Source organism: Chiloscyllium plagiosum, unplaced genomic scaffold (assembly GCF_037043375.1).
Source record: "Chiloscyllium plagiosum isolate Xiang-an unplaced genomic scaffold, Cpla_swu_hap1 HiC_scaffold_39, whole genome shotgun sequence".
NCBI classification, from domain to species: domain Eukaryota; kingdom Metazoa; phylum Chordata; class Chondrichthyes; order Orectolobiformes; family Hemiscylliidae; genus Chiloscyllium; species Chiloscyllium plagiosum.
The window spans coordinates 3,711,198-3,733,811 of record NW_028270177.1 but is presented as its reverse complement, the minus strand read 5'-3'; the positions used below and the strand labels follow the sequence as shown (position 1 = coordinate 3,733,811).

At 45.8% G+C, this 22,614-nt stretch overlaps 1 protein-coding gene across 2 annotated transcripts in view; it reads right to left on the bottom strand.

Moving 5' to 3' along the window:
• Positions 1-22,614, bottom strand: part of rasgrf1 (Ras protein specific guanine nucleotide releasing factor 1) — a 102,068-nt gene that overhangs the window by 49,486 nt on the left and 29,968 nt on the right. For both annotated transcript variants that reach the window (XM_043677099.2, XM_043677100.2), the window contains exons 2-7: positions 17,427-17,533; positions 11,652-11,799; positions 9,942-10,034; positions 7,441-7,694; positions 5,236-5,315; positions 660-853 (exon numbers count right to left, since the gene is read on the bottom strand). In XM_043677099.2, coding sequence (XP_043533034.1) covers positions 660-853; positions 5,236-5,315; positions 7,441-7,694; positions 9,942-10,034; positions 11,652-11,799; positions 17,427-17,533 — 876 coding nt within the window. The remainder of the gene's footprint in view (positions 1-659; positions 854-5,235; positions 5,316-7,440; positions 7,695-9,941; positions 10,035-11,651; positions 11,800-17,426; positions 17,534-22,614) is intronic.

Genomic DNA, 22,614 nt, shown 5'->3' with positions numbered 1-22,614 from the left:
TCCTGCTTCTGATTTGTATGTTCATGCTTAAAAATGTTTACTGTGACTGACTGAGATAGGGTTTAAAGAGAAGGGAACCAATGACCCCCTACCTAGTTGTAACCATTTTTCAAAATCTCACTGGTCATAACAAGGAGCATTATAAATACCTGTTATCTATCTGTTCTCAAGAGTCACCCTGGAATATTAACTCTATTTCTCTCTCTACAGAAGCTTCCAGACCTGCTGAGTTTCTCCAGCATTCTGTTTTTATAACATCTACATTTGACTCATCTTTCATTTTGATGAAACAGCGAAAAAAATTAAACCATTCACCAATTAGCATCTTTAAAAAGGTCAGAAATGCAGTCATTTCCTTCGGTTCCTTTTGTCCTGTTTGTGTTATAGTGGCTTCCCTCTGAGGGAGCTGCTGTCCACCTGGAGACAAACCTTCCCCAGTCTTACAACCGAGTCAAGGTTCGACCAACTCACAACTGGTGAACTGGTGGAAGATCAGATCTCTGCTCCATCGCTGACAGAGTTGGGAAATGAAGACCATGCTTAAACACTGATCAACCTCAACAGTAGACAGTAATCCAATCAGAAAGTAGCATTAAGATGTGAACACTCTCCTAAACGTTACTGTGACCCGACTCCAATCTGGAGTCCTGCTGCTTCACCTGAAACATTGGGTAGGTCAGGAAGGTCTCCAGCGTTCTCTCTTCACAGTCCGGCTTCGCTTCGTATTGCTTCAGGAGTTTATCAAAGTCTCTGTTCTGCTTGCAGCTGGCCAGGATCTGCAGGCTGTACTGGTGATTCCTCACAAACTCCTGGTAGATGTTCAACATTGGGAGGAGAATGTCGAACAGGTCAGCTGGAAGAAGGTTCAGAACAAGTAAGGTCAACACCTGGAACTAGCATCTCCACAGGAGGGAAGGGGTTAAAACTCTTATTATGGCTTCCACATAATTACACGTCAGATTAAAGGATTATCTCTGAATTGATAAAAAGAAATAATTGAATTTATGTAGCACCTTTCATGATTAAATGGCAGCCCCAAGCTTTTTACAGCCAAAGTATCTTTGGGAGGTAATTACTGGTATGATGTGGGGAATGTGACAGCAAATTTGCATACAAAATCCTCCATACAGAGAAAGGGATCAGCTGATCCATCAGAATGACATTAGTTTTGGAGCTAAATATTGGTGCAAGGAGACTGGGGAAATTCTCCTGTTATCCTTCACATGGACACAAGATCTTCTCCATTCACCTGAGGGGGCAGAGGAGACCTTGCTTTAACCCTTCATCTGAAGTAGGGTGCCTTTGACAGTGTAGCATTCCTGCCTGGTAGGGGCAGCTCTTCGTCCAGCCAGGAGGTTAACACTCCATTCTTATGTAGCAAAGAATTGGAGCTCCGTTTGAAGCACTCTGCATAAAGACCATTCTTTCTAATCTCTCTCGGATTACGGTAGATGTCAGTGTATAAAATCAACCTTTGGAGCATTGAAAAATTCTTGTAAAAACTTGACCAACGTTAATTCGGTATAAATAGCAAACCACCAGGATGGGTACATGGTCAGCATTAACATTGTTTGTCAGGTAGAGTCTACAGTGACGGGGTGTCTTGAACTCCCAGCCATCTTTGCAACACACCCATATTCCTACCTGATCTTATGTACCACACCTCCACAAGCTCCGAAGCAGAAAATAACCGAGAAAGCTAATGGGATGTTGGTCTTTATATGCAGCGGATTGGAGGACAAGTGATGCCGCAGTTCTACAAAACCCCAGTTCGACCCAACTTGGAGCACCGTGAGCAGATCTGGGCACCACACTTTCAGAAGGATAGATTGGTCTTGGAGGGAGGACAATGTGGGTTTACAAGAATGAAAGCTTGCCCTTGAAGTTCAAGATGAGGAGAGATTATGCAAATTTGGCTTGTTTTCAGTAGAATTTAGAAGGTGAAAGGGTGATCTGATTGACGTCTTCAAGGTATTAACAGGAAAAAACAGGGCAGATAAAGATAAACTAAAGATAAACTAGATTGAAGATAATATTTTTGTTCAGCAAATATTTAAGGGACATGGGCCAAAATCTATCCATCTCCGATTTAACATTAACAACTGATCCAGCCCCCACTGCTGTTTGTGGAAGAGAGTTCCAAACCTCTCCCACCCTTTGTGTGTGTGCAAGTGCTTCCTAACATCTCTCCTGAACGGTCTGGCCCTAATTCTCCCTAGTTCTAGAATCAGCCATATGTTCGCCATGATCTCATTGAATAGTAGAATTGGCTTGAGGGGCTGAATGGCCTCTTCCTGTTCCCATGCACTGCAAGGTATTCCCAGGTGATCCCCATCCAAGTACTAACCAGCCTGAGTTGTTAAATTTCATCAGCTGCCATGGTGGGATCGGAACCTGTGGGGTTTCCCAGAGCTTTAGTCTGAGCCTCTGAATTACTGGCCTAATCATATTATCACGACACCAATCCATGTAGGCTCCAGGTCATCTTCAACTGCAAACTACAACACTTTGAATTTATCCCGACCTCAGTGGTATTTTCTCAACTATCACTGTTTAGCTTAACTGTAATCCGTCAAGCCTGGTTAATGTTGTAATGAATTCATTTGCAACTTCTCCATTAGTCCCATACTGGTGACAAACACGACACACAGTACTCCAACTGTGGCCTGTCTAAGGTTTGGTACAAATTCAACATTACCTCTTGGTTTTGTGTTCTGTGCAAAAACACGAATTGCATTTTTTTAAAAAACATTTTGTCATTTAAAGAGTACTGTTTCCCCAAAACATATGTCCATCTCTATTACTTCAGATTTATTTACAGAGAATTGCAGTTGCCACCCATCACTTATCTCTGTACTACAGTTCTGCTCACTTTGACACTCCCCAGATTTTAAAAAATTCTTTAATGGGATATGAGGATTGCTGACAAGGCCAGCATTCATTACTCACCCAGACAGCTCCTGGGCAGGTGTGTAAGCAGGATGCTTTGCTCTGTCCTTAAACATTTCTAAACCCTAATCATTTTCATATAGGTAAGCAATCCCAACACATTGTATCATTGAAGTATCTCAGAACCCCCAAAGTGTGGAAAGAGGGCATTTGGCCCATCAAGGTAGCACTGACCCTTTGAAGAACACCCCACCCAGACCCAGCCCTTCCCATGGCGAATCCACCCTAATCTTAGTGGACTGTGGGAGAAAACTGAACACCCAGCAGAAACCCATGCAGACACGGGGAGAATGTGCAAATTCCACACATTGACAGTTGCCTGAGACTGGAATCAAACCCAGGCCCCTAGCGCTGTGAGGCAGCAGTGTTAATCACCGAGCAACCACACTGCCATTGCTTTTGAAGGCTTATTGACCAGATTATTCCATTTGGGTAATGCTTCTGTTAAAGCTGCTCTTTGATTTCTCCTCAAAGTTCAGCCTAAATCCATGTGACCACATTCCACCATTCCCTGTACTAATGGTTTCTTAATTGTTACCTCATCTTCAAAATGTAATATCTCAAGTTTGCAGATGATACCGAGTTGAGTGGGAGGGTAAACTGTGATGAGGATGCAAAGATGCTTCAGTATGATCTGAACAGGTTGGCTGAGTGGGCAAATCATTGCAGGTACAGTATAATTTGGATAAATGTGAGGTTATTCACTTTGGAAGCAAAAATAGGAAGGCAGATTCCTACCTGAATGGGTGTAAATTGGGAGAGGGGAGTGTGCAGTGGGACCTGGGTGTCCTTGTGCAGTCACTCAAGGTAAGTATGAAGGTGCAGCAGGCGGTAATGAAGGGAAATGGTATATTGGCCTTCATTGCGAGGGAGTTGGAGTACAGGAGCAGGGATGTGTTGCAGTTATACAGGGCCTTGGTGAGGGCACGCCTGGAATATTGTGTGGAGTTTTGGTCTCCTTTTCTGACAGAGGATGCTCTTGCTCTCGAGGGAATGCAGTGAAGCTTTCCCAGACTGATTCCGGGGATGGTGGACTGATGAATGAGGAGAGATTGACCAGGTTAGGATTGTTTTCACTGGAGTTTGAATGATGAGGGGGGGATCTCATAGAGACTTATAAAATGCTAACAGGACTGGACAGAGGAGATACAGGGAGGATATTCTGGATGGTGGATGCATTCAGAACCAGGGGTCATGGTCTGAGGATTTGGGGTGAACCAGTTAGGATGGAGACAAGGGGATATTTCTTCACCCAAAGAGTGGTGAGCCTGTAGAATTCATTACCACAGGAAGCTGATGCCAAAACATTGAATGTATTCAAGAGGGGCTAGATACAGTACTTTGGGCGAATGGGATCGAAGGTCATGGGGAGAAAACACGATGAGGCTATTGAGTTGGACACTTCGAGGAGAAAGTGAGGTCTGCAGATGCTGGAGATCAAAGTTGAAACTTTATTGCTGGAACAGCACAGCAGGTCAGGCAGCATCCAGGGAACAGGAGATTCGACGTTTCGGGCACAGGCCCTTCTTCAGGAAGTTGGACAATCAGCCATAATCATGATGAATGGTGGAGCAGGCTCGAAGGGCCGAATGGCCTCCTCCTGCTCCTATCATCTGTGTTTCTATAAAGCACATTTCACCCTTGGTGCAGATCTTTGTTCAGAAGAACAACTGAGTTCTGATTAAAACAAAGCTTTGGGTTGGTGTAAGCTAATCATGGGACATATCCCCTGGACTTTCTTACAAATATGGGGAACCAAAAAAACTGAAAGTTTTTATAAGACATGGTAGCCTTATTTGGATTACCTAGGCACAGATTTGTCTGCCATTTTAATTAGGGCTTTTGTGTCGCCATGACGATCTGATTTCACGAACTTGATACCCCGAGAGGAAGATTTCCATATAAATGCGGGTGTAATATTCAATGCTCTTGAAGGTTGGAGCTATTGTTTTGTGGCACTGAGAAGTGTTATTTATTTATTTCTGCTACTGGACTGTTTATCTTGTACATGAGTATAGTTTTGTCTATGTTGGGTTTTTTTGATGTTCACTTTTCTAGATAGTGTACCGCTGTTGGTTTATTGTAAAATAAATCGTTTTTTTAAAAATGAAGCTTTTTTTGCCAGATAATGACTTGACTTCCGACTCTGAAAAACATATGGTTCCATCTTAACAACACAACAAATGTCAAATAGCTTCCACACCCTTGGAAAGGAGCCTCTAACTGGTTTAACACTGACCTTCCTCTGGCTGTACAGTGACTAGTGATGGGGTCTTCATACTTTACCTAATACTAACGTGGGCCAGCTGGAAACACGAGCTTTCAGTCCCTGGTAAAATATCTGGTGCAAAAACATGATTGTTTCACTGCAAGAGAGAAAACAAAATTAAATATAGAAAGATTGAATAGAATGTGCATTTATATGTATAATTATCTTATACTTGTCCCTTTTCTTACCTGTTCATTCTCAGAATGCATGCAGCAATTGTTGCTCATCCTTAACACCCCCCCCCCCCGAACTGAGAACCTTGTTAACCCATTACAGAGGGTGGTTTCGAGTCAACATGGGCCTGATCAGACCACGGAAGGATGGCAGATTTCCTTCCTTCACATTACTGAACCAGATGGGGTTTTTGCAATAATTAATTGTTGTCATTATTGATACTAGCTTTCAATCTCTAATTTATTAACTGTGGTGGATTTGAAACTGTGTCCCCAGAGCACTGGGCCCCTGGATTACTAATTCAGTGGCAGCACACCACCATCTCCCCCACTGAGCAGTGCCGGTCATTAAAACAGATTTCAAGCTGAGTGAGCTAGATTGAGGAAGATCATTGAACATTAAAGGCAGAACTAAAGAGATTCTTGACCGATGAAGGATTCGAAGGTGTGGGTAGGAATGGGGAGCTGAGGCACAATCAGATCAGGCATGACCTTACCAATTGATGAAGCAGGCAGTGGGGTCAAGCAGCCTCCTCCTCCATCTAGTTCACACTCACGTGTTACAGAGCACCTAACTACCCTGTCACAATGTCCCTTGATTCCCTTCATATCCAAATCTCTGTCTTGAACAGAATAAGGAATTGAAGAAATTGAAAGCCTCAGAAACATAACAGATGCTCAAAACGTATGCACAACATTCCAAATGTGACCTATTCAAATAGAAACAAAGAGCTGGAAAAACTCTGTTGTATTGAACTTGAAACATGATGAAATGATTTTTCTTTGGATTTCCCAGTTGCTCACTTGGTTGTCTGCTTGACACAATCTTTTCTCATTCATCGGATATGAGTGTCACTGGCTGGGCCAAAATTTATTGCCAATCCCCAGTTGCCCTGGAGACAGTGTTAGTGAGCTGCCTTCTTGAACTGTTGCAGTCCATGTGCTATGGGCTGACCCACTATGCTGTTGGAAGGAAATTCCAGGATTTTGATCCAGTGACACCATTCCTTCAGTGGCTGACTTAGAGGGGAACTTGCAGGGGGTGGTGTTCTCATTCTTTGTCCTTCTAGAAGGTAGAACTCGCTGAAAGTGCCATTGTGAAGGGGTTGCGTGTTGAAAATGATAAATGCGATGCCAATCAAGTGGCCTGCTTTCTCCTGGATGGTTTCAAACATCTCAAGTGTTGTTGGAGCTGCAACCATCCCAGCAAGTAGGGAGTATTCCAACATACTCCTGACTTGTGCCTGGTCCAGTGGACAGGCTTTGGAGAGTCAGGAGGTGAGTTACTCGCTGCAGGATTTCTCTGATCTGCCCTTGTAGCCTGTGTTTATATGGTGAGGCCAGTTCAGGTTCTCGTCTATGATAATTCCCTGAGTAGTGATTGTATGGGATTCAGTGAAGGTTTTCAGTTAGTTAATCCTACTAAAGGCAGTTAACACACAATTACTATTTTTAATTGGTTTCAATTGATTTTTCCTTTCAAGAGCTGTTTGTCTGACACTGCCAGACCTGCTGAATTTCTCCAATATTTTCTGTTTCTATTTCAAATTCCCAGCATAGAACATCGAACAGTACAGCACAGTACAGGCCCTTTGGCCCTCGATGTTGTGTCAGCCTTTTATCCTACTCTAAGATCAGACTAACGTACACACCCTTCATTGTACTGTCATCCATGGGCCTATCCAAGAGTCACTTAAATGTCCCTAATGTCCCTGACTCTACTCCCACTGCTGGTAGTGCATTCCACACACCCACCACTCTCTGTGTAAAGAGCCCAGCTCTGACATCTCCCCTATACCTCCCTCCAATCACTTTGAAATTATGACCCCTTGTGACAGCCATTTCTGTCCTGGGCAAAAGTCTCTGACTATTTGCTCTTATCATGTTATACACCTCTCTCAAGCATCCAGAGGATTATACCTTTATGACATAATTAAAGTCTGACACATATGCATCTCAGAAATATCTTAAAGTAATTCGCAATGAGAGATGTTACGGTGAATTGGAGTGGCCATGCTATTGGAGGAGTGACCGAGCTGGTGCTAATACCTGTTGAGGAAGATGCTGCTGACATCATCGTGGCCAATGGGAGGTTTCTTGGAGCTGGCTGCCATACGCAGGGGCCGTAGGAAGCAATTGACGAGGATGTGGAGCTGCTGCACGTACTCTGCTTCAGCCTCCAGCATGCTGAACACCACCTGGTTCCTCTTCCTCATGCTCTCGGCATGAGGGGAGCGGATATAATCCTGGATTATCGTCTTCCATTTCCTTCGGCACAACCAGCCTCGCAAGAAGCTCTGCACCTAGTTTGGGCAAAAATCACACGGTCAGCCAACCTCACAAAATCCTGCTGGACAGGCCCGTAGCAAAGCCATTCCCACATTGGCAGGCGGTTTGGGTTGTTGGTCATGCCATTTATCAGAAAGGAGGACGTGCCCTTAATACCATAGCATTGCCAGCCCCAGCACATGCTAAGGGACCTTACAGCCAATAGAATCATTTTCAAAACTAGTCACTTCTGTTCTGGTAGCAAACACGGTATTTAATGAGTGCACAACAAGATCCCACAAAAACAGTCAAAAGAACCAGAATCCCTGAAAACAGACTGAGCTAAAGGAGAACTGCTGTTCAATGAAATAGTTCCCATGGGAACATGCCCTCCTCCCCCTGTACAGCTCCCTCCTTACTGCCCCTCCCCGTGTACAGCTCCCTCCTTACTGCCCCCCTCCCCGTGTACAGCTCCCTCCTTACTGCCCCCTCCCCGTGTACAGCTCCCTCCTTACTGCCCCCTCCCCGTGTACAGCTCCCTCCTTACTGCCCCCTCCCCGTGTACAGCTCCCTCCTTACTGCCCCCCTCCCCGTGTACAGCTCCCTCCTTACTGCCCCCCTCCCCGTGTACAGCTCCCTCCTTACTGCCCCTCCCCGTGTACAGCTCCCTCCTTACTGCCCCCATCCCCGTGTACAGCTCCCTCCTTACTGCCCCTCCCCGTGTACAGCTCCCTCCTTACTGCCCCCATCCCCGTGTACAGCTCCCTCCTTACTGCCCCCCTCCCCGTGTACAGCTCCCTCCTTACTGCCCCCCTCCCCGTGTACTGCTCCCTCCTTACTGCCCCCCTCCCCGTGTACAGCTCCCTCATTCCTGCCCCCCCTCCCCGTGTACAGCTCCCTCCTTACTGCCCCCTCCCCGTGTACAGCTCCCTCCTTACTGCCCCCCTCCCCGTGTACAGCTCCCTCATTCCTGCCCCCCCTCCCCGTGTACAGCTCCCTCCTTACTGCCCCCTCCCCGTGTACAGCTCCCTCCTTACTGCCCCCTCCCCGTGTACAGCTCCCTCCTTGTTGCCCCCCTCCCCGTGTACAGCTCCCTCCTTGTTGCCCCCCTCCCCGTGTACAGCTCCCTCCTTACTGCCCCCCTCCCCGTGTACAGCTCCCTCCTTCCTGCCCCCCTCCCCGTGTACAGCTCCCTCCTTCCTGCCCCCCTCCCCGTGTACAGCTCCCTCCTTCCTGCCCCCCTCCCCGTGTACAGCTCCCTCCTTACTGCCCCCCTCCCCGTGTACAGCTCCCTCCTTACTGCCCCCCTCCCCGTGTACAGCTCCCTCCTTACTGCCCCCCTCCCCGTGTACAGCTCCCTCCTTGTTGCCCCCCTCCCCGTGTACAGCTCCCTCCTTGTTGCCCCCCTCCCCGTGTACAGCTCCCTCCTTCCTGCCCCCCCTCCCCGTGTACAGCTCCCTCCTTGTTGCCCCCCTCCCCGTGTACAGCTCCCTCCTTGTTGCCCCCCTCCCCGTGTACAGCTCCCTCCTTCCTGCCCCCCCTCCCCGTGTACAGCTCCCTCCTTCCTGCCCCCCTCCCCGTGTACAGCTCCCTCCTTACTGCCCCCTCCCCGTGTACAGCTCCCTCCTTACTGCCCCCTCCCCGTGTACAGCTCCCTCCTTCCTGCCCCCCTCCCCGTGTACAGCTCCCTCCTTACTGCCCCCTCCCCGTGTACAGCTCCCTCCTTCCTGCCCCCCTCCCCGTGTGCAGCTCCTTCCTTCCTGCCCCCCTCCCCGTGTGCAGCTCCTTCCTTACTGCCCCCTCCCCGTGTACAGCTCCCTCCTTCCTGCCCCCCCTCCCCGTGTACAGCTCCCTCCTTCCTGCCCCCCTCCCCGTGTGCAGCTCCTTCCTTCCTGCCCCCCTCCCCATGTACAGCTCCCTCCTTCCTGCCACCCTTCCTCTGCCCAGGTCCCAGATTGTAAAAATTACAGCCCTGTCTGGGATTGTGTTTGTGAGTCAGGGTCCCCTGTGTGGACGCTCCCTAAATGATACAAACAAGTGCAATCAGAGTTTAGGAATTCAGATAGAGAGTTTGTGGTTAGGATTTGTTTGTTCATTAACTGGCCCAAAAGATCATGGAAACCAGAGTTTGCACTGAACATTGGAAGGTTCCCCCATCTTTTGCACGAGGCACAACAGTTTTACCCAAAGGGTGCAAAGGAAAGACCAAGTTTATCAGCTCTGGGAAGTGTAGGCCTGGGTGTCTCAGTGCTGCTAGTGTCTCATCTGCATGTTGACTTTACCTTTTTGATTTTCCTTATGTCAACGTCTTCATCGTTTTGTGCTGCAGGCTGTGTTAATTGGATACGTTCGTTATTTTTCAGCAGTGAAGCAATCTGTTTAAAATAAAGAGGATATCTTCAGTGTCCTGTTCTGCTGACACAGAGGTGCATTCAGAGAGAGTGGAGTGAGCTCACGGGAGTCACAGTTACACAGCTCCACACTGATTGATGTTATTTACAGGTCAGACTGGGTATAGCCAGTAACCTCCATTCCTGGGAAGGGATTCGGGAACTGGTTCAGTTTTAAAAGACAATGCAACAGCCTCCAGGACTTGGTTTCAATTTCACTCAAAACCCTTCGGCTGACTCACCAAGTGTTTGTGCAGCACCATCAAGCTGACCCTTAGAACCTTCTGAAATCGATCTTCCTGGCACCTCACTGGGTGCCTGCAATCTTGGGGAAAGAAGCTGAATAGTTCCTCTCATTGCTGTCTGACACACTTCAGGCAAATGCCCACAGCATCAAGCGACAAATGTGGCAGGCCCTTCCAAAGGCAGAGCTTCCAAAGGGGGTTGGCTGGCTCTGGGGATTTGGACACACCCAGAGAATGGAAAGCAGTCACATCCTGTCCTTCTGGGTGAAGGCAGGCAACTGGAGCCAGGTGACAGGGTGGGGTCGGAGGGGGTAGGGGGGAGTACCCAAGGACATGTGCAAGCCTTGCAGGAAGGCCGGAAATACCGACTCACACGTTCCTGGGAGTTACTTGCTGATGAAAGTGGGAAATGGTGAAGCTTGCCTGACATCCACCACCATGGCAACCAGGAGCGACAGCAATTTAACCAAGGCCATAAACAGCAAACTGTGAAGTCAGTCGACAACTTCCCGAGTAACACTATGGCTCTCCTAGACAGGCCTTCACAGCGACAGAGCAGCTTGGGAAGACTCTATGTCTTCATGTCCATTTCCAAGGAGTGGGTGCTGTGGGCCCATTGTTTCTTGTGGATGGGAGAATGTCAACAAAACCACCCAAAACAATCAGCAATCCATCCCTGGAAATGCAGCTAGGATGGAAACACTCATCCACCAGCATCAGAGTTTTACAATCTAGAGTTCCTTAAACTGGGAAACAACAGGTTTAGAATGGACAGTCCTCCTGGGGGCAGGGGACAGGGGTAGTGCAGGGTTCCTGGATGGAGTGCTCAGGACAGTGAAGTCGATTCTAGAATAGTCTCTGTTTGGATGGAGTGGAGTTGGTGAGACAAATCGCCCTTTCATGCCCCAGAGGTCCCCACTTCCTTATGAATATTAATGAATAAAAGGTAAACGACGATAAGAGCTCTTTGCAATTTGAGTCCCTTTCTCACGTCTCTGCTCCCCCCGGGGAAATGCGTTGGGGTGAATTCACGGCTCTCCTAGGCTCGGGGTTAGGAGCCTCACTAGGAGAAGTTCGGAATGGAGCTCAAAGTGCAGGAGCTCCCTCTCCCACACAGATTGGTCCCTCTAGTACAGTGCAGGATCACTGAATACATCTTACTGTCCCAGGAATAGATTCCTGATTTCACCTCTGATTGAAACTATTCCCTGCAATTGGGGAGAAATTCTAGTAAATAAACTGTTTTAAGTCCCCCTCAGTATAGCCCTGGATTAATGACCCCACACCCCCTCCCAGGGTGACCTCCTCACTTCAATCTAAATGGAAAGGATCAGACCTGCTTCGCACATTATCCTACCTCAGATTTGAGCCGCTCCACTTCAATTTCCTGGTCTTCAATTTGGTGTCGAAGTCGTTTAGCAACTGTTTTTTCTGTCTCTACAATCTGCAGTAGGTGCAGATATTTCTGCATCAGGGACTCATGTTCTGTCGCCAGGTTCCTGTAACTGTTCCAAAAATATAACTGTTTACCCATCGACTGATTTAAAAAAGCAGAGAGTAGAGCTCGAGTTTCTCATCTCAAACAGAGACGTCAGGACGGCTCAGTGAGGATGCACTAGACACAAAACAAAACGAAAGTCCATTTTGTTTGCCTTCTATCATTCGCAAAGTCATAGGGGAGAAAGAAAGACTTGTACTTTCAATAATTTTTTTTTACGTCCCCAGTACCACTTCCCCCGCCTTAAAATGCTTTATGGTTAACAAAGGGCTTTCAAAGTGTAGTCACTTACAATGTAGGAAACACAGCAACCAAATTCTAATCAGCAAGTTCCCACATACAGCAATGGCGTAGTGGCCTAATCGCTGAATTGTTAATCCAGGGACCCAGGTAATGCTCGGGGTACTTGGGTTTGAATCTCTGTTGGAATTTGATTTCAATAAGGAAAAAGTCTGGAATTAAGAGTCTAATGATGACCATGAATCCATTGTTGATTGTTAGAAAAACCCACCTAGTTCACTAACACCCTTCAGGGAAGGAAACTGCCATCCTTATCTGATCTGGTCTACATGTTACTCCAGACCCACAGCTATGTGGTTGACTGTTAACTGCCCTCTGGGCAATTAGGGATGGGCAATAAATGCTACCCAGCCAGGTTTGCCCTCAACAGGTCATAGAGTCATAGAGATATACAGCACAGAAGCAGACCCTTCGGTCAAATTCATCCATACCGACCAGGTATCCCAACCTAATCTAATCCCAATTTGGAGATGCCGGTGTTGAACTGGGGTGTACAAATCTAATCCCATTTACCTGCACTTGGCTCAATTCTCTCGAAACCCTTCCTATTCATATACCCATCCAAATGCCTTTTAAGTGTTGCAATTGTACCAGCCTCCACCACTTCCTCTGGCAGCTCATTCCATACACGTACCACTCTCTGTGTGGAAAACGTTGCCCCTTAGATCTTTTTTATATCCCCTCTCACCCTAAAACTATGCCATCTATTTCTGGACTCCCCCACCCCAGGGAAAAGACCTTATCTATTTATCCTGTCCATGCCCCTCATGATTTTATAAACCTCCATAAGGTCACCCCTCAGCTTCTGATGCTCCAGGGAAAACAGCCCCAGCCTATTCAGATCTCCCGATAGTTCAACATGCTTGTAAATCTTTTCTGAACCCTTTCAAGTTTCACAACATCTCTCCAATAGGAAGGAGACCAGAAATGTACGCAATATTCCAATAGTGGCCTAACCAATGTCCTATACATCTGCACTATGACCTCCCAACTCCTGTACTCAATACTCTGACCAATAAAGGAAAGCATACCAAACACCTTCTTCACTATCCTATCTACCTGCAACTCTACTTTCAAGGAGCTATGAACCCACACTCCAAGGTCTCTTTGTTCAGCAACACTCCCTAGGACCTTACCATTAAGTGTATAAGACCTGCTAAGATTTGCTTTCCCAAAATGCAACACCTAGCATTTATCTGAATTAAACTCCATCTGCCACTTCTCAGCCCATTGGCCCATCTGATCAAGATCCTATTGTAATCTGAGGGAACCTTCTTTGCTGTCCACTACACCTCCAATTTTGGTGTCATCGGCAAACTTACTAACTATATCTCCAAGGTTCACATCCAAGTCATTTATGTAAATGATGAAATGTAGTATTTTTAAAATAAAGTGACTGAAGGATAAATATTGTCTGAATGAGCTATGATACCTTGTCTGCAGCAGTTGATCCAGGAGACATGAGCTATTCTCACTGGGGTGGTAACAAAGTGAATCTACAGGAACTTCAATGAGTGGACAGGCCCCAAGGGCAGCTGTGAAAGCAGACAGTATTGATCCATTCAAACACTGATTACATTGATTTCTTTCAGGGAATGACACCTTGGAATTTGGTATGAGAGTAATTTGAGATATGACGTATCTGAGACCAAAAGGTGAGTTTCGGGCCTGGGGTTTTGAAAGCTGTCCATCACTGGGGGGGCTTTCTCCCTTCTCATGTGTCTGTTATAGATTCATAGAGAAATTGATCATTGTGATCAGTCAACAACTCCATTGTGGCTGTTAGCCACATGACGGTCAGGATAGAAACCGACTAAATTCAGCAAGGAGGAGGCCACTTGGGCACAGTGCCGGTACTGGCTCTATAAAAAAACTATCCAATTAGGATGATAGATGGACTTTGGCTTTTCTTTGACTAGTAATTTCAATGTTGTGTTAAACCAGCAATTACTCTCTATGGCAGGGTACAAACAGCCAAGCAGAAATATGCAGAGCAACACATCACCTCATTATAACACTGCCATCCTCACACTGTCATCTCATTTACACCTACTGGTAGCTGCATTCATAGCTGCTCCCAGGCTAGTAATCAAATTCACACAAATATTAATTGTGCTAATTATAAACCTCATACAGACAGTATTGGCACATTAACGACCCATATGGTGCAATCATCCTGCCACCTGCTGGATTGCTGTCACTGATGCTCAATAAAGTGTCTTTCCTTTCGAATTACATCCCCTCCTGACGGTGCAGCAGTAAACCCCCATGATCATCCTTTCCCCTCACTCGCTGATATCTCCCAGGAGGAAATCAGTCAGTTTTACCTGGTCCAGGTGTATATGTGACCCCAGTCCCAACTGACCCTGTGAATTAGCCTGGCAAGCCAATTCTCACAAGCAGTTCAGGATAACGGCTGAGAAATATGTTCACCCAGAGAGTGGCATGCCTGTGGAACCATCTGTCAGAAACAGTTGGGGTCAAAACATTGAATGATTTCAAGAAGAAGTTAGATGTAGATCCTAACAATAAAAGGGATCAAAGGAAAAAGTGGGAACGGGGAACCGAGTTGGATGATCAGCCATGACCATATTGAATGGGAGAGCAGGCTCAATGGGCAGAATGGCCTACCCCTGTTCCGAGTTTCTCTATTTCTGTTTCATGGCTACCTGCTGGGGTCTCTGGGGGTGGATTATGGCAGCCTCACCAGTGAAGCTCACACCCAGAACTCATCTCAATATTTCATTCTTAACACATATTGAAGAATTTGTTTAATGACGTTCATCAAGTTAAGTAGCTTTAAGCAAAGGTTTAAGGAACAGAGTTTATGAACACACAGCGTTAAAGTCAAGCCTCAAGGTCAGCTCCAGCTTCTCTCTTGGAAATGTACTCTATATAGTCAAGTGGCCAATTATTTTCAGACATGACTAACTATATCCAAAAATGCTTTTAGTAGCTATGGAAACCAGAGGTTATCAAGGTCAGGTCCCCAAGGTAGGTCTTCACAATTTCATAAACACGTCAAGGGGTTTTCTGCCTAAACCAGCGGGCTGGAGCACTCAGCTTTGTGACAGCTTTCTGCAGGGTCTAATGTCTTTCAAGAGGCAGGGCTTAGCGTTGAACTATTGAGATAAAAATTGCAGAGGTTTAAGTGAATTGCTTGACTGACAGCAATAAAAACACAAACACAAAAGGGTTAGAGTATCAAGCACCTTTTGATTAATTTCTCATGGGGCAGAGATGCACCGAAAAGCTTCCTCTTGTCCAGTCTGTTGTCATTTATAACACCGTTGGTGACCTCTTCAGGAAACTTGCACACCAGCCATCCTTGTCGCCTCTTTAAAGGGGAACAACCCTCCAGTACCACACACTGGGGTCATTGTGAAACATTGGGACAGAGACTATGCATTTCCGGTCACTCTCACACCTGAGCAGGATTGCCACCTCGTTCAAATATCCCAAATGACTGTTGTTAATGTTCTTACTTGTAGTCGATTTGCAGGAGAAGCCAACAAGACATCACTTTTTAAACAAACCATAATCTTCCCAGAGGGATCTTCTTGAAGTGGAACGAGAGGAAACCTCTCTCTGGTGACTAATGCCCGACTGACTCTGCAAACCCAGCGAACGCCCCGAGAGAGATTTCCTTCTGTCTGTTTTGCTAAACATTACAAACTCCTGCATTGGCAAAAACGATTGGTGGATTGAGGGAGAATGAGGAGACAATTGCTTGCACAGCAGGTGGTGGTGATCTGGGACATGCAGAAGGAATGAGCAGTGAAAGCAGATTCAATGGGATCTTTCAAAAGGGGAGTTAGATAATTACATGTCCACAGATTATACAGGGCAGTGGGACTAATTGGACAGCTACAGTATGTGCCAACTGTATACATGGGCAACACATTGTGTCTATTCAACCTAACAGTCACGTCAGAAAGTAAACGGGTTTAGTCCTTAGTCCGGTGAAAGGGAAAGGGGTTCAGGTGGGGGGAATTGTGAAGCTGATAGTCAGGAGCTCCTGGTACTGTCAATCACAGGCACAATTTTCAAACCAACCAGTGGCTTCACTGCAGTTAGATGGTAGCTGGTCCACTCATGGTCAGGGGGATCTGGGGACTGGGCAGTGGTCAGTTGTGTCTGGCCATCAGAAACAGTGCAGGGACATCGAGTGGGATCATTAGGGACAGTAGTCAGGCTCTGGTCACTCATATCCAGAGGCTACTTGCAATCGGTCAGAGCTGAATACAGTCCTGTGGGAGGAGTGGGGGTGGGTGCCCTCTGTTAATCATGGGGCGGGGAGTGTGCAATGATGGATTCTGGATTAGTGGTGCTGGAAGAGCACAGCAATTCAGGCAGCATCCGAGGACAGGCAAAATCGACGTTTCGGGCAAAAGCCCTTCATCAGGATGGGCAAGAGGTGTATCTCTCGAGGCAGGGGTGGGGGAGGGGGGAGAGGATTGGGTGGAGAAGGAAGAGAAATCACTGTCAAAAAGGGTGAGGGTGTCAAGGTCAGGGGAGGGGAGGGCACATTGGGGTCAGGGAGGGCAATGCAGGGGGAGGTGTAGAGGAAGGCCTGAGGACTGTGATGGGGTTGAAGAGCATGAAAGAGAGGGACAGGGATAGAGCATGAGGCTCGGTGGGAGGTGGGTAAAGGGGCAGAGAGAGAGAGTGAGGGTGAGGTATTGGGGAGAAGATGGTGCCAGTTACCCTGGTGGAGTGGAGAAGGACGTTGATCTTCTTCCTGCAGACGCTGGGCATTCCTCCGGACACTGGGTGTGCGCTGACCCCAGGGGTGAGGGGGGATAGGTAACCTCGCTCCAGGCTGGTAAGGGGGACAAATTGGAGTGAAGCTGATATCTCCGAGTGTTGTAGGACTGGAGGAGATTGCAGACATCAGGAGAAACAAAGCCGTGGAGGGAATCAGAAACAAGGATGGGAATCGTCAAATCTAAATGTGTTGAGAATGAAATATTTAGATGAATTCTTGATGTTGGCTCCACTAACAAGGCTAGTATTCATTTTCCATCCCCAGGGTCTTGAGCAGGTAGCAATAAAACATGGAAACGTAGAAAACAGGTGGAGCCATTCAGCCCTTTGATCCTGCTCCACCATTCAATATGGCTGGTCATGGCTGATCATCTAACTCAGCCCCCTGTTGATGGTGTTGCTAGATTGCAGACTAATGTAGATCAATGGGCATGGAAAGGTATGAGTGAATAGGACTCTGTGAAGTCAGGGTACAGACAGCAAAGACTAAGATAAACTCAAGTTTACCAAGACTGTATTTGGTGAGGTTTGCTAAAGATGTATTACAATAGTTAAGCCCAGCCTTACCTTGCATGACCAATTGCTGCAACCCAGTCATCACATTCTTTCACATCCTCTGTCCTCAGGTCCAGGGCTTTCTGAGCATCATGGCCAAAGTTTATTGTGAAGTAATACTGTCAAAACATAAAAATCACATAACTCTTAAACGCAGTCATTGTCTACTGCTATTTGTTGGATATATTGGAGGTGATTTCAAAGCATAACCTTCCAACGCCATCCCCACACACTCACCCTTGGTCACCTGATACACCAATCCCCACAGTGATTTGTCTTACCACAGCCAATCAGAAAGTGGGCAATCTCTTCATAAAGTGATTAGATGATTCTCAACTGTTGGATAGAGCTCTCAAGGATAGTGGAATCAAGGGCTATGGAGATAAGTGAGGTCTGCAGATGCTGGAGATCAAAGTTGAAACTTTATTGCTAGAACAGCACAGCAGGTCAGGCAGCATCCAGGGAACAGGAGATTCGACGTTTCGGGCACAGGCCCTTCTTTTTCCTGAAGAAGGGCCTGTGCCCGAAACGTCGAATCTCCTGTTCCCTGGATGCTGCCTGACCTGCTGTGCTGTTCCAGCAATAAAGTTTCAACTATGGAGATAAGGCAGGAACAGGATACTGATTAACGATGATCAGCCATGATCATATTGAATGGTGGTGCAGGCTCGAAGGGCAGAATGGCCTACTCCTGCACCTATTGTCTATTGTTGATCATGTGCTTTCTTGTCCCTCCTTTGTTTCCATTTGTTTATGATTAATAAACAAAACTGTTCATTGCAAACATGAAAGGAATTGCTTACAATGTTAGTTAATGCCCCTGTACCTCTTCTGAAGAAGGGTCACTGGATCCAAAACTTTGTGACTGTCTCTTCAGAGATGCTGCCAGACCTGCTGAGTTTCTCCTGCAATTTCTGGTTTTGTCTCAGGGCTATTGCTTACAATATTATCCAAGAACTTAACCTTTAGCTGTGAACTGCAGGTCAGTCCTGGAGGGCTGGGAACACTGGAAGGATTAGCACAGCAATCCAATGAGATCAAAGCAACCAAAGCAGGAATGAGAAGAACATTTCAGTGGAACTCACCAAGTGGTGGAAATGCAAAATAATTCCCACAGAAATCCATTGAAGCATGCAGTCTTAGTAGGTTCAGGAAACAATTACAACCTTGGGGTGAAGTCAGAGGCAAATTCTATTACTAGGTTAACCAAGTCACCCAGTGTGGTTCCATTCTCTTAATGGTGGTGCTGTTTTGAACTGGTCGAAAGTCGAATCTTACAAAAGTGTTACTGCCCAAAGCAAACTCTCATTCTCTCTGTCCCCCAGCCTGGATCAGCTCTTCCTGTACAGATGCAATGTGTGTGTTAAAGCAGATATGAAGACAGAGCTCTAAGCCAGGAGAGGAAACTAACTGGGAAATGGAAGCTGACACAAGGTCATTCAAATGGATTTCCCGTCATTACAGAATAACTGAACTGTAGAGGAGATGTACACAAAGAGCCATCCCACACCAAAGCCAGTCTCTTTCTATCCTCTGGCAGGTCATGGGTAAAGGATTCTATTCTCAGCATTCATCAACACAGATCCATCAGAGGAGACTCTCAGCTACAGAGCATGTGGCACCAAAGGTGATCCTACAACTAACAGCTCTTCGTTGGACAACTTCAGGCACCTGCAAGACCAAAGCATCAGGAAACTCTCACCTAAAACCAATCAGACAGAGGGAGAGAGGGACTCTATTAAATCAAACAGAAAGAAATCGATTGAACTGGATAGAGTGGATGTAGAAAGTGGGTCGGTGCTGCAGGATATCAAATAGCTTTATCTGAGAAACGTTTCTGCATAAGTAGTTGTTAGAAAATGTAACCTGGACTGTATGAAGTCACCACTTTGTGGATTGAATTGCTTTAAGTTTAGTTAAAGAATGTCATTTGGAGAAAATGGATGCTATCTTATTCTGGAATGGAAGAAAAAATTCAGACTAAGTTGAAAGAAAAACATAACTTGTATTAAACCAAAAATACCGGTCACCCACTATTGACAGTAACCCGTTAGGTACTGCAGGAAATCACATGATGGACATGTATTCCATGTCAAAAAGTGTGGCATTGGAAAAGCACAGCAGGTCAGGGAGCATCCGAGGAACAGGAGAGTCAATGTTTCGGGCATAAGCCCTTCATCAGGAATGTCGTGTGAGTGAGAGCACTGATACTCTTACCTCCTTGACCTGCTTATTTCATTCAAGTGACATTGTTCCTTGGGGAGTGAGCAGGAAAGTCCTCCTGCCTCCCTAGAAATGAGTTTTGTTGGTGATTGTCACATTTTATCCAAGTGCCCATCATTGTGTTTATTGTGGAGGGAAATCTCCTGGATTTATATAGCAACTTTAGTTGAGTCAAAACATCTCAAGACACATTGCAGCAGTATACACTGAGAAAATCTGACACCAAGCCACATAAAATGATATTCAGACTGGTGTCTAGAGGTTTGGTCAAAGAGAAAGGTTTTAAAGACCAACTTACATGGGGATAGAGGGGTGGGGAGGATTCAGGAGGGAATGCCTTTGGCAAGAAACTACAATTCCCAACAGTGAAGCAAATAAAAATGATGATGCAGAGAAGACCAGGATTGAAAGAATCGGGAATTCTTGAAGCATTATGGGTCTGGACAAGGTTACAGCAATGGGGAAGAAAGATAATCTGTGGCTGTTTTCATCTACGATTTCAAACTCTCATGGAGGCTTCCCAATAGTTACCTTGGCACACCTTGAAAGAGCTCCTGTTAACCTAGAATTTACATTTTTCCATTCAGCCATCATTGAAATCCATTTAAATAAACTAGGACAAAAAATTCTGCCAATATAATTCTTTCCCCAAGAAAGTCAGCAGACAAGCAGAGAGAGAAAGGGGGAGGAAAAGCATTTCCAAATTTGGAGTGTGAGAAAGTAGAATAGTGCTGCGAGATGAGAATATGTGGGACGCACATTATTGACGAAACTGTTGGTCTAGCATTCAGAGATGTGTTATTTTCTCATCAACAAAGTGAGCACTACTTCATAGTGGAAATAAAAATGCTAGCAGGGCTTTTTACAGAAAGTGATAATAGCAGATTTCAGTCAAGGCAGATCATATTTATAACACAAGGCTACACATCTTGTGAGCTGAAAGTGTACAAAAAGAAAGAAGTTATGAATGGATAAAGTGATTTTATTGGTTTATATTTCCTCATCAGCAGCAGCCAAATCTATTACAATAAAAACAGAAATTGCTGGAAAAGCTCTGCAGGTCTGGCAGCATCTGTGGAGAGAAAGCAGAGGTAACATTTCAGGTCGAGTGACCCTTCTTCAGAACTGTTCAGAACCTGTTTTGAAGAAGGGTCAATGGACCTGAAACATTAACTCTGTTTTTCTCTTCACAGATGCTGTCAGACCTGCTACGTTTCTCCAGCAATTTCTGTTTTTGTTTTGGATTTCCAGCATCTGCAATTCTCTGGCTTTTTGACCAGTATCTATTACTCTTGTATCATTACAATCATTGCTATAATTTTAAAAATATATTCATTGAACGGATATGGGCATCACTGGCTAGGCCAACATTTATTACCCATTCCTAATTACGCAGAGAGCAATTAAAAGTCAACCACGTTGCTGTGGGTCTGAAGTCACATGTAGCTAGACTAGGTAAGGACAACATGTACTTGCCTAAAGGGCATTAGTGAACCAGATAGCATTTTCCTCAATATTGGCAGGAGTTCCATGCTCACTATTAGACTCTTCATTCCAGATTTTTATTGCTTTTAAATTCCACCATCTACCATGTCCCTAAAATATTACCTGAGTCTCTGGATTACTACTGGGAGAAAGTGAGGGCTGCAGATGCTGGAGATCAGAGCTGAAAATGTGTTGCTGGAAAAGCGCAGCAGGTCAGGCAGCATCCAAGGAACAGGAGAATCGACGTTTCGGGCATAAGCCCTTCCTCAGGATTACTAGTCTAGCAATAATACCATTAGATTAGATTACTTACAGTGTGGAAACAGGCCCTTCGGCCCAACAAGTCTACACAAGACCCTCCGAAGAGTAACCCACTCAGACCCATTCCTCTACATTTACCCCTGACTAATGCACCTAACTCTACGGGCAATTTAGCATGGCCAATTCACCTAACCTGCACATTTTTGGACTGTGCGAGGAAACCGGAGCACCCAGAGGAAGCCCACGCAGACACGGGGAGAATGTGCAAACTCCACACAGACAGTTGCCTGAGGCGGGAATAGGATATTGCCTTTCCATCATTTAACAATAGTCATTTGTGGAAAATTCCACGCAACAATAAATGCTGGCCCAGCCAGTGTCGCCCACATCCCAAAATTAATTTTAAAATGTTATAGAAAGTAAAGAGGAATGAGACACTTTGTAAATGCATATGTTGGTCAAGTTTGAGCACCAGAGTTTGGCAGATGAAGGGCTGGCTAAATATGCCAGTGCTGTTTGGACAAAGCTATTTGCCCCACAGGGCAACAGCTGAGAATTAACACCAGAGTAACATAGATTCCAGAAGGAGCCACGACATGAGAAATGTCACCATTATAGAGAGAGCAGGGAAAGCCATTAGCAGAAACAAACATTGACTCAATGTACAAGGTGAGGGACATGAGGTAAGAAGCATTGATTAGCAAATGAAGGTAAAGGTGTGGAAGGCCTGAAAACATTGTACAGGTTCTGAAAATGGACCTGGAAGAGAATATATCCCCAAGGAAAGACTGCAAATCTGCGAAAGGAATTCTTATAGAGACAGGGGAAAGTTTAAAGCAGTATTCCTGAGTATAATCATGTCTCAGCAGGAGATAAGAGGATGACAGGAGCTCATGGTTTGATATAAACAGGAACTGTGCGACAGGTTGGGATTCTAACAAAGTAGGAGAAGCCTTTACATTGAAGTGAGTTGGCTGCTAGAAAGAAATTAGAAGACAACTCGATAAAAGATGCAAAATAAAATGAGTCTAAGAACTGAAAAGAATTTGGTGTCTATACTGAGGTACTAGACAGGAGCAGGCCACCCTATTATACAGATGGGAACACACAGAGAGAAAGTCCTGCTGGATTTGAAGCATGTGGCTAACACCAGACTAGACATGGGATTTGAAAAAAAAATTTACTCATCAAGATGCAGGAAAAGTGATCATAGAATAGAATCCCTACAGAA